The sequence below is a fragment of the Agelaius phoeniceus genome, chromosome 5 (assembly GCF_051311805.1).
Source record: "Agelaius phoeniceus isolate bAgePho1 chromosome 5, bAgePho1.hap1, whole genome shotgun sequence".
NCBI lineage: Eukaryota > Metazoa > Chordata > Aves > Passeriformes > Icteridae > Agelaius > Agelaius phoeniceus.
In genome coordinates, this window is record NC_135269.1 from 23,009,510 (window position 1) to 23,026,650 (window position 17,141).

The 17,141-nt window shown below is 53.8% G+C and overlaps 1 protein-coding gene across 2 annotated transcripts; it reads right to left on the reverse strand.

Annotated features, from left to right (window-relative positions):
- Window positions 1–1,245: 1,245 nt before the first annotated feature.
- Window positions 1,246–17,141, reverse strand: CARD10 (caspase recruitment domain family member 10). 2 transcript variants are annotated; one of them, XM_077178555.1, is made up of 21 exons: window positions 17,092–17,141; window positions 14,934–15,152; window positions 14,483–14,620; window positions 13,836–14,161; window positions 11,833–12,015; window positions 11,327–11,482; window positions 11,082–11,207; window positions 10,744–10,938; window positions 10,507–10,644; window positions 9,699–9,814; window positions 9,415–9,455; window positions 8,611–8,731; window positions 7,973–8,153; window positions 7,045–7,168; window positions 6,452–6,692; window positions 6,103–6,172; window positions 5,665–5,764; window positions 5,186–5,344; window positions 3,099–3,220; window positions 2,343–2,458; window positions 1,246–2,131 (listed from the first exon to the last, which is right to left on the reverse strand). In XM_077178555.1, the coding sequence occupies exons 1-21, from the start codon at window positions 17,096–17,098 to the stop codon at window positions 1,924–1,926; spliced, it is 3,087 nt and encodes a 1,028-aa protein (XP_077034670.1). In that variant the 5' UTR covers window positions 17,099–17,141; the 3' UTR covers window positions 1,246–1,923. The 2 variants fall into 2 exon arrangements, with proteins under 2 accessions (XP_077034670.1, XP_054487458.2); XM_054631483.2 differs by lacking the exon at window positions 17,092–17,141 and having other exon boundaries at window positions 14,934–15,216.

The following is a 17,141-nucleotide window of genomic DNA, read 5'->3' on the forward strand; positions in this document are numbered from 1 at the left end:
ATGCAAATTCCAATCTCCAAATCCATGACAGGGTGAATGGGAACTTGTTTTGGGACTTGTCTTCTCATCAGCTCAACAAGAATCCCACTTTGTTTGCCTGCAGGGCAAGCACCCTCCCCGGGGACTGGCTGTGCTGGAATGCTCAGGCTGCATCCCCTGGAGTGGATGCCACCTGGGAGCTTTCATCTGGAGCCCTGTGTATGCCAGCTCCCCCTTCCCTGAGAGAAGAGTTGCATGGCTCCAGGGCAGAGCAAGGATTCTGCTCTACATTTTAGTGACTGCAAGTTAAAAATCTTCATTTTCTTTCCTCCCTCCTTCACTCTCGTCCTCATAAAAGACACAGGCAACTGGTTTAGAGCCTGAAATAACACCTCACAGGGGACTCGTGAAGATCAGCAAGTTAATCTTTGCTCAGAGCTTCACAAGTGCATGCCACCAGCAGTGCCAAACCACAGGGGCAGGGGGACACAGAGGGGACCTGACTCTGGTGCTGGCTGCCCATCTTCTCCCACTGAGCCCAGCATCAGCAGACTCTGCCTGACCTCATGCCCCAAGAGCCCCAAGCCTCCCAGACCCACAGACTTCATTATCCTCTGGCCTGCCTCAGGAAAAACCACCTACCACCACAACCACCACCTCTCCCCAGTGTGGGTATCCTGGCACCTCTTCCCTATGGCATCTGCTAATGGTGGCTGCATAACAGGATTTGGGACCATGCAGTTTAAGTGAGCACTGCTGTGGCTGCCCAAAGCCTCCATCTTGCCCCTGCCAGAGTCTGAACCCACTCTGGCCCCATGTCAGGGTGAGAACCCCACCTTGCAGGGGCACTGTCCCCCTTTCTCCCAGCAGCATGGCTGGGCTCAGTCTCCTTGCTGCCCCCCAGGAGGCTGAGGTAACTGGCTTGTCACGTCATGCCAACCAGGGCATGGAGGGATGCAAAGCTCTAGGGACCCCAGCCAGACACAATTCAAAACTCAAGTGAGTTTTTTCCCTGACTTTCCTAAAGCACTCCGACCAACATCAGTGCTGGGGAGAGCAAGGGACTGAAAACCAGGGGCCAAGTAGAAAAAGGAGGGGACTTAGTCTGTGGCACGCTTAGCCTGCCCTCTCCCCACACTTCTTGCTGCCCTACAAGAGCAACGTCAGTGCTCCCTCCCCCTCCTGGAGGGCTGGGCAGTTGGGTCTCACCTAAAGGAGGAGAAAAATATCCCATTGTACATCACCCACACCTTCCCAGTAACACACAAGCCCGCAGCCTGCCACCCATTCCCATTATGAATGGTATTTAATTCTCCTTTACAGGCGGTTTGCCAATGAAAGGCTCCATTAATAATTTACAAGCAATAAAGAGTACAGCTCTACAGCTCCTATAAAACGAGGGTTTGTTGCAACCTGAATGTCACTCCAGCCGCCGTGGGTCACAGGGGTATGAGCCATGCTCCCTGTGCCTTGGGGCCAGAGGCGAGGTAGATGGGAAGAGATGACCCGGAGCACACGGTGACACCGGGCAGGGGAGATGGAGGTGACAGGAGAAGAGCTCAGGAGCTTGAAATCTGTGTGAGAAATGCTCCTAGGCAGCCTGACCCCACACAGTTCCCCTACGTTCCCTGTCTGTCAGTCTGACCACGTACAAGGGCAGCCCAAGGTGACAGGGAACAGCCCACAGGGGTGCTTTCCACCATGGTGGTGGAAGATGCCTTTCCAATGAAATACAGGAAGCTCAGACAGGGGACTGTTATCTGTTACTTCCTGGCTCTTGGTGGCCCTCAAACGGGAAGAAAGGCTACCCTGGGGAGCCTTTAGCTACCAGCATCCCCTCAGGGAGGAAGAACACACTACCTGGAGGGGCTTGGGAAGGCAGGGACCTCTGAGAGCAGCTCTTGGGGACAGTAGGTGGCAGGAGCCATTCTGCTACCCCCCCATTCAGTCTTCGCCCTCCTCAATCCACAGTGGGCGGGTTTGCTCCTGGAAGATGCAGCCACGAACCACCTTGGGCAGCTCCTGCGCATGGCTCCAGGCGTGGGGCTCCACCCGGGCCCAGGAGCAGGGCAGGGTGTGGAGAGCCCGCTCCAGAGTGCGGCACATCTTCAGCACCTCCGAGTCCCGCTGGCCCGCCTTCCCCAGCAAGCTCCTACGGAGAACAGGGACAAATGTCACCCTTGGCATAAAGAGCCAGTGGCAAAACCACCCAGGAATGTGCTCACATGTACAGAAAGGAATTGCTCCCCTCACAGCACACACATCCAGTGCTCTCGCCTGATCCTTGTCCTGTCTCTGATCAGAGACCAGGGTTTCTCTCTCCTCCTGTGACACCCTCCATCCATGCCATGCTCTCTCCTCACCTGAGTCCTCTAACGTTCTTCTCAGTGACCTCGACATGGATAACGATGGGGTATATTTCACTTTTAATTAGATCCCTCACACCCTCAACTCCCAGCTCTAGCAGGCAGTGTTTATTCTGGAAAGGAAATTGAATAGATTTACTGATTTAAATGGAGAAAAAATAACCCCGGCCCCTGACAGTTACATTAAATCAAACCCCATACTGTGCAATATCATTGCTTTTCCAATACTAATTCAATTAAAAGTGAGATTTATGGACAGTGCCAATAGAAAAGGAGAGAATTAAAGAGCAGGGTCACCCACTCCATCACTGCCAATCCAACCCAAGAGCTCACTGGACCCCTCTCTCAGCCACAACTCATCTTCACATCCTCTTTGTCATCTCTGTCACCCACAGCCTCACATTTCTGCCCTGAGCAGAGCTGTTGCCACTTTGTGAACATGAGGAATGTGAGAGCAGGGAGGTCACTTCTGAGTATGGCACGTCCCACTACCTCCCCCACAAATCCCTAGTTCCCATTTATTTTATCTGAGCTTATCAGAGACTCAGGGAAATGTCCATATCTGCTACTCCACAACTCCACAGCACCTTGACCTGAAACACTCTCCAAATTACACAACCCCCAAGCAAGCAGCTCCTTTTCTATCACCACACCACTCTCCCTCTTCCCCCACTCAGCTGCCCCCTCCTCTCCTCCAGAGTGAATGAGCTGCCCCATCCTGTCCCTTTCTCCCCACACCAAAAGCCTCAGCACCTTCTCCATTGCCTCCCGGATCATGTGGATTCGTCCGCTCTCCCTCTGGTCCTGGCGGCCAGTTCTAGGCACAGGCTGCTCCTGAGCGTGGGTTGTGCTGGGATCCCCTCCTGCCAGCTTCTCTGCAAGCCAAGAGGAAATAGGGAGAGAGAGATGTCAGCCCCTTCTCGCTCCTGCACAGGCTTTCTACCTCAGATCCCACACACTGACTGCTGCACTGGTGCTTATCAAGTTCAGTGTTTACAGATTCTGGAGAGCAAGACTAATTATACAGCATCACACTTTGGGCATGGATCTCCTGCAGCTTTCTGGGAGGCAACAAGCAAGATATCACAGCTGAAGACACCTTGCATGGCAAGAGCAGCACCTTGTGTTGTATCACAGCAGCCTAAGCTGGCTCACAGACATTATCCACCCACTGCTACACTGTCCCAACCCCTCCCTAACAGAGCATGGCAGAAAAATAACCATTTTATCCTGCCAGATAGGTTTTCTGCAGGGTTTGAGTGCTACACAGGCTTATACACAGCTCCTGTAAGTGAGCACCACGGCTGGGGAAGCAAGAAGAGTGGGTGTATGCTGGGTGAGTGGGAGGAAAATGGGTATGAGCTGAACCTCCTCTTGCTGGTGGCAGCCTGCTCAGAGGCAGGACAGCACACAGCAGCCAGCACCAGGAAAGCAGCAGAGAGGTGACGCTGGGACAGAGAACTGGGGGCAGAGCTGGATGCAGCAATGGTCAAAGCAAGGAGAGCCAGGTGCCCCTGGTAACTCCCAAAGGAGGCTGACACAACACACACACCCAGACCTGGCTTGGGAGCCACAGGGCCTGCACTCCAGTGTGGCTGAGGCTGGAGCCAGGCTTTACCTGCCCACCATGCTGCCCTAGGCAGCTGCCCACACTGCCACAGAAACATGAGGAGGCATCATAAGAAGGCTTTTAAGAGCTGCTTGTCCCTAAGATGGAAATAAAATAATAGTTTTAGCAGAAGGCATGTTTGGAACTGGGTCCAGAGCATGTTCCAGTTATACCAGGTTCCAGGCTGGCTGGGCAACCTCTGCCTGGTGACACAGTACTTCCCAGGCAGACCTGGATCCTGCAAAGCCGTGTTTCCTTTGCAGGCAGCAGACTCTCCTGGAAGACTGAAAGAAAATACAGGCAGCAAAGAAAAGAGAAACGGCTTGGGGCTCATGGGTTATTTTCCTTCCCTCACAGCCAGCAAAACTAGCAGGGGACAATGGAGTTTTTGCCCTCAGTGTAAGTTCCCAATCACAGTAAAAGCTTGGAAGCAGGTCCCCTGTGCAGTGTGAGGGGAACCCTGCAGAGGGCTCAGCAGGACAGGATATATGGCCAAGTCACTCAGCTGAGAAGCCTAGCAGCCAAAATTTTCAGAGCCATCCTTCAGCAAACCAGAGATTTTTCACTACCTCCATCATTACCCCGCAAACAAATAAACCAACTCATTTTTCAGTCCTGCAGTTGGCAAAAGGAGAACTCTAAACACCGGGAAAAGAGAGCACTGGAGAAGTGAGGAGGAAGGAGGAAACAGGGAGTTGTCCTCTCTGAACATTCCCTATGGGAGAAATGCCCTTTCCCCAGCAGCCTCTTCAGCCGTGTGTCAGCATCACATCTCCTGGCAGAAGAGGGGGATAACAGCACCAAGGTTGGAGCCTCCTATTCCTGGGCAGGAAGAGCTGGCATGAAGTCAACCTGCAGATCCCACATCAGCGAGGGTTTTCATCTCTGGGAAGAGCCACCCAGAGCAGCAAGGCAATGCTACACCACTCAAGGGAAGAGAGAAGAACCCCATGTCTCAGGTGACCAGAAGGGAGGGCTGGCTTCCCCGTGGGCCAAAGGGATAGGACACAGTTAAAAACAGCAGGGAACAGGGAACATCTTGCAGACACTCAGCCCAATGAAGTGACATGTCAACAAGCATTACATGGGAAGACCAAAAGATTCCCACACATATCCTCTGAAGAGAGATCTCATGGGCTTTTCAAGACTCCGATGAGACCATAACTCAAACTTCCAAGAAAGGAGCAGCTCTTCAGTGAAACAGACTGAGCAGCCACATGTTTCTGCCTACCTGCTGGGCACACGTGGAAGTCCAGGCGAGAGGTGGGCAGGTCCAGCAGGTTCCTGATGAGCCGTGGTGCAATGCAGCTTGGCAACAGCACCACGGGACGGGGTGTCTTGACCACCACAGGGCGCACCAGGCTGTAAGGCTTCAGGTTCGTGTCTGGGTCTGGAAGACAGCATTGAAAAGAGAAAGCCAAAGGTGAGAACACAGGAGACCAGGACAGCCTACAGACCACCCCAGCGTTCTGTACTACCTCCTCATCCTGAATCATGGGAGGCACCTACCAAATCATCTTATGTCCCAGGAGAGACCCTACCCTGGTTACAACACTCACTCGTGGACAGATACCCTGGATGTAGACCCCCTGCCCATTTTCTGGGACTCCCTTGAGTTACGCAGCAGTATATTCTCCACAAAAAGTTGGATGGCCAGGGGACAACTGGGTCTCCAAGGGTGACAGAGCAGGCACAGGGCTAACAGCTCACCTGAGCAGGGGTCCAGCCACAGCTGCTGGGGAGGCTGTTCTGGGCTCTTCTGTGGTTTGGATTTCACCAAGCGCAGCTGGCCCAAGGCCCGTTTCTTTAGCTGAGGAGAAAGTGAGGGCAATTAGGCTGAGAGCACTGCCCTTTTCACACACATGAAAAACTGGCTGCAGAACATCCTCTGACAAAAAGGATGGAGCACCCTTACAAAAAGCAAGGAATTACGACTGCCATCCATTAGATTCAGTCTGGGAAGTGGGGAAGTGGTAGAAAAGCAGCCACAGAGCAGTAACACTGCATGGCCTAAAAGCTTTGTTTGCTAACCCATCTGCCACCTCTGTACAAGTTGGTTTACCAACAGAGTGGGGCAGATTGTCTCTGAGGTGGTGAGATGGCCATGGGCACACACCACAGCTATCATCACCCACTTCTTTGGCTTACAGTATTTCTGTGGCCTCTCTGCTGCCCAGGCATCTGGTGCTTCTCCTGGATCTTCAAAAGCTGATGAGCCCTGAAAAGACAAAGAGCTTGCACTCAAGCAACTCCAGAAGCCCCAGGGACCATAGCCTGCAGGGATCCTCTTCACCAATCCCACAGACCTGCGGAAGCACAGGCATATCAAAGCCCTCACTCAACCTCCCAGTCCCTCAAATGCTCCCAAACACTACCACACTGGTCCCTGAACAAGACTTAGTCATGCTACACCACCAAGAGAGCCCCAGGACTGCTAGGGGATGGCCAGCACAGACAAGGGGCAGGCAGCCCCTGCCTCCCTCCTCATGCTGGTTACCTGCTGTAGTTGGGCACCGTGCCCTTGTCCAGGTCCCGCAGGGTCAGGGGGTCGACGCGGGAGCAGTACCACTCCAGGCGGCCCCTGTGCATGGTGTCCGTGACGTGCAGGATCTCCCGACACCTCACGCACAGCGCGTACGGGTCCGACGGCTCCAGGAGCGACACGTTGGTGCGCACGTAGAACGAGTCCCCGGAAAACTTCTTCCCTTCCTCCAGGGCTGCCCGCAGAGGCTGGTATCCTGGAGCACAGAACACAGGGCACCACAGGTGGGGACGCAGTAGACAACAGTCACCAGTAAGAAAGCCAAGTCCCCAGCACAGTTGTGACGCTCTGGATTGGGGTTGGGGTGCAGAGGAGGCAAACAGACAGAAGGTCTGTACCTCTGTCCCGAAACTCAGAGGATGCACAAGTCACACCAGAGAGGGAAAGCTACTGGAGCTATGGCCAACCCCTGTGTCTGACATGGTGGCCTAGGACCAAACAGGAGAGGAGAGAGAATAACTGAGATTAATCTCCAGGTTTAGGTGGAGGGTCTAGAAAGGGAGGCAGAGAGCTCAGGTTCAAAGCTGATGTAGCTGCCAGCACCTTACCTTCTAGGTCAAGCTGAAAGATGAGACTAGACGGTTCATCCCAGTGCAGCAGGCTCAGGTAGGCAACCTCCCGTGTGCAGTTCTCCAGAGAAAGCACCTCTTCCTTCAGCAATGGCACCCTCAGCTAGCAAGGACCCGATGCCGTTAGACCTAAGGGCTGGAATAGCACGCACCCCCCAGGCTCCCTCACCCATCAGGGTTACACAAAAAGTTTTACAGAGTGAGGCAGGTCTGGGAAAAACTGTATCTGAGGACCTGGCATCCTCAGTCTGCCTCTGGCTGATACCTGCTGCCAGCCATCACCCAGTCTGGATGGTGGGCTGTTGTGAAAGGAAATGTGTGTGTGCATGAACATGTGTGGGAGCAGGAGCACTGGTTTGTTTTCAGTTACAGGTGGGATATTAATTCAAGTAGTGCAGCTGTATTTCAAGTGGTGTCATTCTTGGCAAAAGAAATGCCCTTCCCTCCTTCCAGGAGCCTTCTTCAGAGCAATTATTCTCTGTAACTCAGGAGGGTCACAAAGGCCTGAGAAATCTTGCTCCAGAATTGATTGGTTTGTGATGGGCATGTGCAGGATGCAAACTGCTCTGAAAAGCCACAAGGTGACAGACACAAAGGTGAGGGACACAAAGCTGTACTGGCATCTTAATTGTGTGACTCATTTTTGTTTCTCCCTTCCCACAGCTCAAGGAAGGGTTTCAGAAGGTCTTGGCATTTTTACATGCACAGGTACACTCAAGTACTATGAGACCTGGGTGGGTGTTTGTGCTGTGTAAGTTCTAGACAGGGGGCAGCCCTGGAAAATAAGAGAAATAGAGGTGGACTTCAAGCTGAGGAGAGGTCATCTTGCACTGGGGATCACTCTGCACTCCTTGCGTCATCTCAGGTGCTCTGCAAACCCACAAAAGGAGCCCATTCCCAGACTCACCTCAAGGAGCCGGCACCCTTCCCTGAGTCCTGCTTTTTCAGCCTGTGAGCCCGGCTTGACCCACTGGACATAAATTCCTGTCCTGTTCCCTCCAAGGATGGAGATGTCTGCTCCAAGCCTCTTCTCCTGGGGTGAGGGGTGGCTGGGATGACCCACACTAGTGAGCTGCACCACCAGTGACCTGGCAAGGAGAAATGCCAAGTCTGGCAACTGAGGTTTACTGCCTTTTCTAAGAGCCAGTCCCCCAGGCCTTGTGTCCAGCTACAGCAGCACAGAGCTCGTGACTCACCAGGGCACACAGAGCTGACAAGGCCCCACAGCCCCTTCTATCCCACCAGCCCCACCACCAAAGCCAAGCTGGGTTCCCACAGTCCTTCCCCACCTAGGCACTTGCATGTCCAGCCCAGAGCAACATCTCCACCCCTGCCATAACCAATAGAATGGTGCAAAAAATTGAAGTCCAGCTAGGAAGCCAGGACTGTAGGATCTTCATTTCTCACCTCTCCCACTAGCAAGAAAGGGCCTGCAACTGCAAGGGAGAGGCAGAAAGGAAGGGCCTCCCAAGCATAGTCCCTGGCACCACAAAATGCCCCCTCAAGCACCACCACAGAGTGTCCAGCTCAGAGAGCAGCAGTCACCTCCTGGTGACCTCCTTGCGTCTGGAAAGCGTGGACAAGCAGATCTCCGACTTCACCCTGGTGTAGGTGCTGCTGGAAGAAGAGGAGAAGGCCCCCAGAAAGGTGCCAGGAAAACTGCTGCCTAGGAAAGAGCAAAAGGGAGAGGGAGCACTTTACCTGTGCTAATGCTACAGGGAGCTCATGCTCTGGGGGTGGCAACGGTCTGCCATCCTCTCCTGACCATTTTCTAACATCTAATTGGGAAACTGAGGTTGCAGGAAGGCTTTGAATAGTCATCCTTAATAAAAGGGTTTCCCGTGTTTCCTGAGAACAAGCAAATATTCATTCCCTTCATCAGCATTTGGTCAGAAGGCAGCAGCAGCCAGGGCCACCTGGATGCGCCCAGAGATCAGCCACCAGCACCCACCACAGGACCTGCCAGCACCAGGAAGCAGGATGCTCCTATTCACTCCAGGAGATTTACAACCCATCACACAGGTAGTAGCAGGTGAAGGGAGCATCCAGTAACACCTCAGGGCAAAAGTATTTCCCTCTTCTATTACCTACTCCCCTCAACAGCTCTCCATGAGCCAAACAGAGCTGATGCAAACAGCTACCTGCTCTGCAGAGGAAAAGCCAGCTTTTCCAGCTGCTGTGCCTGACAAGGCACGGGGGGATATGAGGGGCCATTGTACCAGGCTACAGGTTCAGAGCCCTCACAATGAGCTGCACAAACCAAAGGTGTGAGGGAGGGCCACTTGTCCAACCCCTCTCCCCACAGCCCCCACTCCTTTTTAGCTAAGCCCGTTGAGGAAAGCCTTGTACCTGTTCCATCTTCCATGCTGCTAAAGGAGCCACAGGACAAGCTAGAAAAGAGACACAAAATGGATCTGTAAGGTAGTGGCTTTTCCAAAGCCTGTTTGCATTCCATTCTCAATCTCAGCTCCACAGACTTCCCCACCACCCCCAAGCACCCCTGGAGCCACCACACAACCTCCCAACAGCCCTTCCACTCAGTTCCCACTCCAGGTTCTCTCATAACCCTGCCAGGCATTTCTTCCTGGATGCCAGGATGCCGAGAGAGGAGCCAAGCAGCCCTCAGCAATCACCTTTTGTGGGGCATGCACCTCTCCTCCCGCTGCCGACGGAGGATGGAGCCGATGCAGGGAGGGAAGGGGAAGGTGGAAAGGCGGTTGATATCCTTCTCACTGTCAGGAGTCTCATCCTTGGGCAGAGTGAGAGACATGCATGCTAACACCAACACCCAGCACCATTTCTCCCCTCCCTTCAGGCCAATGGAGCAAACAGCTCCTTGGCTACCACAGCCCTCTTTGGGATAATCCACATCCCTCCAAACTCCTGGGGGCACCTTGTTTTCCCTAGCAGATAGCTCAGCTAGAGGTCCATGACACTGCATTCCCATCTTTTTTGCAAAGCACAAGCTGTGGGAGCAGTAGCAGATGAACAGACTATCCAAACCTAGTCCTTATATTTCTGTTTTAGCCACCACACACCCAGAGGTGTGAGTAACCTGTGGCACTGCCCATTTCAGGGTGCTCTGGGATGACAGTTCAAGGAGTCAAAGAACCTGACTCCATTAAAAACACGATGCTGCTACAGAGTTCAAAAGAGTCCAGATTTCTCCTCCAGCATGTGTAGATTAAACAGCATTTTAGGGAGGACAGCGTCTTACACAAGGCTGTTGGTTTCTAGGGTGTCATATGGAATGAAGGGTTTTCACACACTTTAGGGCAGGACTGGCCAGTTTGTTAGAGACTGAGAGCTTCGCATCTGAGATCTGCTCACACCTTACACACCAAGTCTCACGATGAAGCCACTCCAATGCCAGTATGCCCTTCCTGAGCAGTGTCTCCACTACCTCAGCTGAGGGCCAGCCTCACGTGGTCAAGCACTCACCATGCTCTGAATGGCTGAATCTCCTGGGAATGGGGTGACAGAAGTCCCCAGGGTATCCATGAGTCCATTTGCAGGGCTGTCTATGAGGCTCCAGGTGCTGCTGAGGTTGGAGCAGAGGGAGTAGGAAGAGCTGCACATCTGGGAAAGAAGGGACTGCATCATCCCATTTGCATCCTCCAGAAATCAGCCCTGACCCCTTTGCCTTCCCTCTTTCCCCTTCCTTCTAGCCACTCTCACCTTGCTGAGGCTGCGGCTGCCTTGGCAGCGCTGCAGCTGTGCCTCCAGCGTGCTATTCAGCCCTTCTGCCTGGCTCAGTTTGCTTAGGAGCTCATCCCGCTCCTCCTCCAGGGCCCGCACTCGTTTGCGGTACTGGTCCTTCTCAATCAGGCTCTGGGAGTATTGCAGCTGCACCCCATCACGGCTCTGGATGGCCTGCAAGGAGCCAGAGAGCGAGAAAAGACACAGAACCGCACTGCTGATCCACACCTCCCACCCTGGCATGGCTGCACGAGATCCACTGGGGAAGGAGAGGTATCCAGAGCCCTGTTCTTGCTGGGCAGTCACAAGCAATTTACCTGGTCCCGCTCTTTTTCGATCTCCTCCAGCTGCAGCAGCACTGTGTTCATGCGATGCTTGTAGAGATCACAGTCCTTCTGCAGTGTTCTGTATTTCAGCTGCAGATCTTCCACCTCCTGGAGGTACTGGTAACAGCAAGCAATGAGCATTAGCTTTCCTGAAAGCAACTGTCTTACAGCATCCCTCCCCTCTCCTCCAGGCCCTGCTTGGTGTGCAGGGACAGAGGTGGTCATGAATGCTCTACCTTATCCCTCAGCTCTTCAGCCCACTGCAGCTCATTCTGCAGGGAGTTGAGTTTCTGACAGAGATCCTGCCGGTCGTCTTGGGCTTCCTTCCAGTCATGCTCCAGGATGTCCAGAAGGATCTGCTCAGAGCCTGGCACTGGGCCCTCACCCGGTTTCTAAGAGGCAAGAAGGCACTGTAACTGCACCACAAGCACCAAGGGAGCAACAGAGCAGGGCAGTGACTGGCAGATCGGAACAACTGCCATCATCATGCAGCATCAATCTGCTGTGCACTCCAAGGCACAAAGTCACACTTGTGAGCCCAACCAAGAATTCCAGAGCTGGAAAAAAGCACCCATCACTACCTGAACACAATGGCAGCCATCACAGCCAAGCAATATGCTCGAAGGACGGGACAGGCCAGCCCAAACCAACAATTTCCCCATCTTTTCAGTGGCTATGTAAACAGCACTGGAGATGGCCCGGAAAGGAGGTGACCTGGAGCCTGCCCTGCCCTGGCAGGTACCTGCAGCATGCCCTGCAGCTCCTGCAGTGATGCCGTGAGCCGCTGGTTCTCAGCCCACAGCTCAGACACGGTGTCAGGCTGGCCCCGCTCCTCCGCCTCTCGCTGGGGCGCTGCCGACGCCTGTCTCCGCAGCAGGCTGCACTCCTCCTCCAGGCTGGACACTTTGCATTTCAGCTGATCCACCTGCAACCCAGGGAAGAAACAGTCTAACACACATGGCCCTGCACCTCTGCCTTACTAGGAGAGCAAAGCAGAGAAGGTGCTGAGAAGAAAACAGGTCTGGAGGCAAGTAAGGCATGGGAGGCAACCACAGGCAACCATGTGAAGGAGTATCCTACTGCTGGGCTGAGGTTAGAGCACAGCTGCACTCAAAAGCTTCTCCCTCAGGGAAAGGAGGAAGAAGCACTTGCACAAGCATATTCAGGATCATCTCTTGGTGCAACAACTTTCTTGCTACCCCGAGGGCATCCACAGTGCAGCCGGACTTGACCGTGGGTGGACGAGGGACCTCTGGTGCGCAGCTGTGAGTAACTCAAAGATTCCTAGAGCAGCTGAGAAACAAATTCACAGCAGCAAAATCCACTGGAGGCTACTCAGTGTGGGAGGCCACCTCTGGCCTGGAGGTGTTTGAGGCTCAAGCTGCTGGAGGCTGCAGAGTACTACAGGGGCATCATCATTCCCTGGCCTGGTCCCACCTTCCTCCACCAACACGTCTCATCAACAGGAGACAGCAGAGGTCAGTGACTTTTAAGGATAAGAAAGGTCCTCCCAGACCTGTAATGAATGATAAGATTGATCAGAGAACCAATTTCACAGGTAAGGCTTTGAGAGGAAATGGGACAGGACAAGCCTATCAAAGCCACCAAGAAGCACTGCCAAAATTACAAAGGAGGGATTCAGGAACTGAATTACTTCTGTGAATGTGCCCAAAAGACCTACAATGACTTTTGGGGACCAGACACTTCTGGACTCAAGACTCAGGAGGGGAAGGCAAGCTGAGACTCTGCTTCCAGGGGGATTTCTTCAGCCCACAGTTACCTTCAAGTGATTCACCTCCCTGTTCCAAAGAGGCCCAGGGGAGCTGGCATTGTCAGGAATACAGAAAAAAAGGTAGGGGAGGATCCTGCCACTGGCAGAACAGAATGAGGTATGAAAGGAAATCACAAGGCTCTGTGAGAGGTCCAGGCCCAGACTGGTAGGGGGAATGCCAGGAGGCAGCAGAGCACTTAAAAACACAGGTTATTAATAGGTTCAAGGTAGGGCTGTCCTTGCCCAGGCAGGAAATGGGTGCATGTTTGCAGGAGGTGAGAGCCTGGCAGCTGGAGTGCAGTGTCATGAATTCCTGCAGCTATGCAGGGCATGAGTCTTACAAACGTCATGAGAGACATGAGGAGGCGGTGGGGAGTGGCAGGGGGAATGGAGTCTAAGCCAAAAGGCTCCTAAGCTCAGCAAGGCAGGCTGGGCAGCTCCAGGCAGCACACATACACACCCAGTGTGAGTGGCTACACAGCCACTGGCCTCCCTAGGGAGAGGAAAACGCAAACCCTTGAAGGGGAAAAAGTAAATACAAACACACAGCTTGACAGCGTGGAGCTGCCCGCTGCCTGCCTGTGATGCCCAGAGAGCAGTGCAGGCAGCACAGGCAGGAGCACACAGGACATCTTGTGGTGCCAGCAGCCAGGCTGAGCATCGAGGGATGCCAGGGAAGACATCAGCCCTGCTTCTGGCTCCTCTAGAGATATACCTCCAACCACGCCAGGTGGCAGGAGCTGGTGATGTATCTCCAGCTGCCCCCGGTCATGGTGAGCCTCCTGCACTGTGCCCATGCCTCAGCCTCTCTGCAGGGCACATTTCCACCAAGAGCAGGGCAGGATCCCCATCACACATCCTGTGTGCCATCAGCTCCTTCATGCTCTCAAGCCACCACGTGCAGACATCCCTGGGCCATCAGAGCCCCACCACATCCTGCTGCCCACCCCTGTGCTCCCTCCCCAGGATCCCACCAGCAGCTGCAGGTCCCTGCTCCGCAGCACGGCCACGTTCTTCTCCTCGCAGAGCTGCGCGTAGCGCATGGCCATCATGTAGTTCTCGTCCTTCAGCCTCAGCAGCTCCACGCTGTTGGAGTCCCACTCCTCTCTCAGCCGCTGGCAGCGCTCCTGCACCTTCAGGAGTTCCTTCAGCTGCTGTTCCAGTCGGACCTGCTCTTGCTCCAATGCCTGGTTTTTCACCTGGAGCTGGTGTTCCTTCAGCAGGTGCTCTTTCCGCTGAGCCCTCACTTTCTTCACCTCCATCATCAGGAACTGAGTTAGTCCCTCAGGGCCTTCCTCATCTGGGGAGAGAAAAAGGAGAACCTGTTCCTGGCTGCTGAAACAGGGGTAACCCCAAGAAACAGATTTGCCCAATGCTCTGTTTTCCACAAGGGGTGACAAGTCCTCCCGAGGGTTTACAGCCCTTGCTGTCCCAGGCTTATGGCACCAGTCTGTCACACCTGTATACATGGCCCCCTCCCTGCCAGTTCCAGAGTACAGAACTGTCCTCACACACTGGCAGCATGAACCTGGTTTTAAGAAGACACATGAACTTGCACAAAATTTTCTGGCCCTTCTCATGCAAGCAGCAGCTGAAGGGAGAACAGAGCACCTGCTCCTACCCAGGATCATAGAGCAGCGCTGGGCTGGCTCCCTCCCCGTGAGCCGTGTGTAGTGCTCCGGGTAGTAAAACTCCAAGGATTCCAGGAAGGCTTCGTAGCCTCGCTTTCCACGGCGCCGAAGGATGTCCATCAGGTAACCTGGAAGAACAGATAAAGTAGTTAACTAGGATGAATTCCCTGCAAAACAGAGAACACTGTGTATCCTCACTTCATGATATGAAAATAGCATCTCCATCAGTTCTACTTCCATCCACAAAAATGGGAGTGGCGAGAGGAGGGAGAATGAGGTGAGAGCACTGCCCTCTTCTGTGTGCATGCAGGGGGAGGCCCTGGCTACAGAGCACCTCAGAGAACAACAAAGCACAGTGTGTGCAGCATCCACTCTGTGTCAGAACCACGCTATCCCCCCCAAACCAGGCCCATCCAAGTGCAAGTTTGTGTCTTCTCCCACCTGTCTGGTTGCTCTTGCAAGGGAATCGGCAGGAGTTCAGCACCTCCTCCTCATCCTGCTCGTCTATGACACGGCACTGGCGCAGGTACGGCGTCAGCTTGGCCGGGTTCAGGGAGCGGGTCAGCTGGTGTCGGGCACTCTCGATCTTCTCCCAGATAGTGTCCTCCTCCTCCTCCTGCTCTGAGAGGCTGCTGGCTTGGAGAGGTGCATTCTCCACGGCTGGAAGGATAAAAGGAAAGGAGAAAATGATGAGGAATGATGGAGAAGCACGGGTAGAAGGCATAAGTAGGCATGGGACAATGTGAGTCGAGGTATGATCCTGCAAATGATCCATTTGTCCAATCTTCCAAATGGGACTCAGATACGATAGAAAATATTTTACACACAAATGGGTTCAGAAGCATCTTGAGCGTCCACCTAGAGCCTTAGATATGTAGAAGGCAAGTGGTGCATAAGGGAGTTAGAAGCCTATACAGTAGGAAGTATAGAGAAGATATAATCTCTCAAACATTCTTAAATCCCCCCAGCCATCACACACCCTCCCTTTTGTCCCATCCCTGAGAATGAGAAACTCTCAGGACCAAGAATTTTTGCAGCCTGGGACATGCTTTCTCTCCTTGGAACTGGAAATTACCCAGCAAATGAATCCCTGGCACTGTGCAGCAAGCATTGGTGACCAAACAAGTTCTCAAGGGCACCATCCCACAGAGAAGCTTGGCTACGGGTACTGGAATCAGCAGGGAATCACATGAGCATATCTTTGTTGTATCTTCCACACAGCTGTACGGAGCCCTGAAAATATGTAGCAACAAGGCAAGCACTCTGCCAGCCAAATAAAGCAAGAGAGAACCCCTCAAGTGAATGGCCAAAACCTCTCAGAGCCATGGTGAAGCTGCTCCATTAAGTCCTACAAGCTGTGATGGAGCAGGTATGAGCAATGTGCTCTCTCCAGCTATGGATCAACTCAAACAGTGTTATCTGTTTTCACTCGAGGAATGAAGTCTGCTTCACAGGCCAGCACAAATCCTTTTAGCTGTCAAGGCAAAGCACAGCAAAGATCTCCTGAGACTTAGAAGGATTTCTCCTCCAACGTGTGCACGGTTGCCTGCTGCTGTGCTGCTGGCATTAAGTGTAGCTTTGGAAGCCAAGGCACACAAACATCCCCAGGGGCAGGGCAGAGGTTCACATTCCATGGGGAAAGGAAATGTCCTAGTCTTTTTCCTTTTCTTTGGAAATTTGAGGGTGGAGTTCTGTTTGTTGGTTTCGGTTGGGGTTTTTTTTGGTTTTTTTTTTAACTTGTGGTGCAAATTATAGTGTGTTTTTTCAGACTGACAGCCAGCACAACAAGGAGGATGGCTAAGAGAGCTGTGCAGAAGTGAATCCTCCAGATACAAACACAGGAGGCTTGGGGTCTGATGGATGGAAGATAGCAGGAACAGAGAATTGTTGACTCCACAAAAGATTCTAAAGTGTCTCATTTTCTGCACCAAAGAGTTTAGGACCCTGAATACAAATACAGATATGGATTGTTTTATGTTGAAAAAAACCAGTGTTTCTTGCAGCAACTGAACTCTCATTTGAGACTCTTGTCACACAGACACAAGTATGCTGGAGGAGGACACAGCAGCAGCTCACAGAAGTTGAGCTGTTTCAAACTGTACGGCAGATTTGTCCCTTTAAGTCAAACTCTTTCTCCAAGAAACTCAAGCCGGCTGCACAAGCCGCGACCAGCTCCTCGGCAGGAGGCTGGGCAGAGCTGGAAAGGGAGAGGGAGGGAGAGAACGAGAGGGGAGGGGTGGGCAGAAGGTTCCAGAGCCGGCAGCCCCGCTCCCGCTCCAGCTCCCGCCCGGGCTGCCCCCCTCCCGCGGCGGGCGGAGGGAGCGCTTCCCTCTCGCGGGTCTGAAGGCGCCCTTCGAGAAACGCCGAGCCGGAGGCCATTCCCGAGGAGGTGCCGGGCGAAGAGGATAAGGAGCGCAGACATCCCCCACCACCACCATCGCTCCCGAGCCGGAGCCAAACTCACGTCCCGGGGCGATGCCGACGAGCTCCGCCGCCTCCGCGGCACAGGGGCCCGGCGGGGCTCGCCGACCCGGGAGCCCGCTCCCGGCTGGGGCTCGCCGCCCCCGGGACCCCGTTCCTGCCGGGGCTCGCCCCTTACCTGCCATCCCCGCTCCCCGCTCCGCTCCGCGCTGCCGCCCCGCCGCCCGG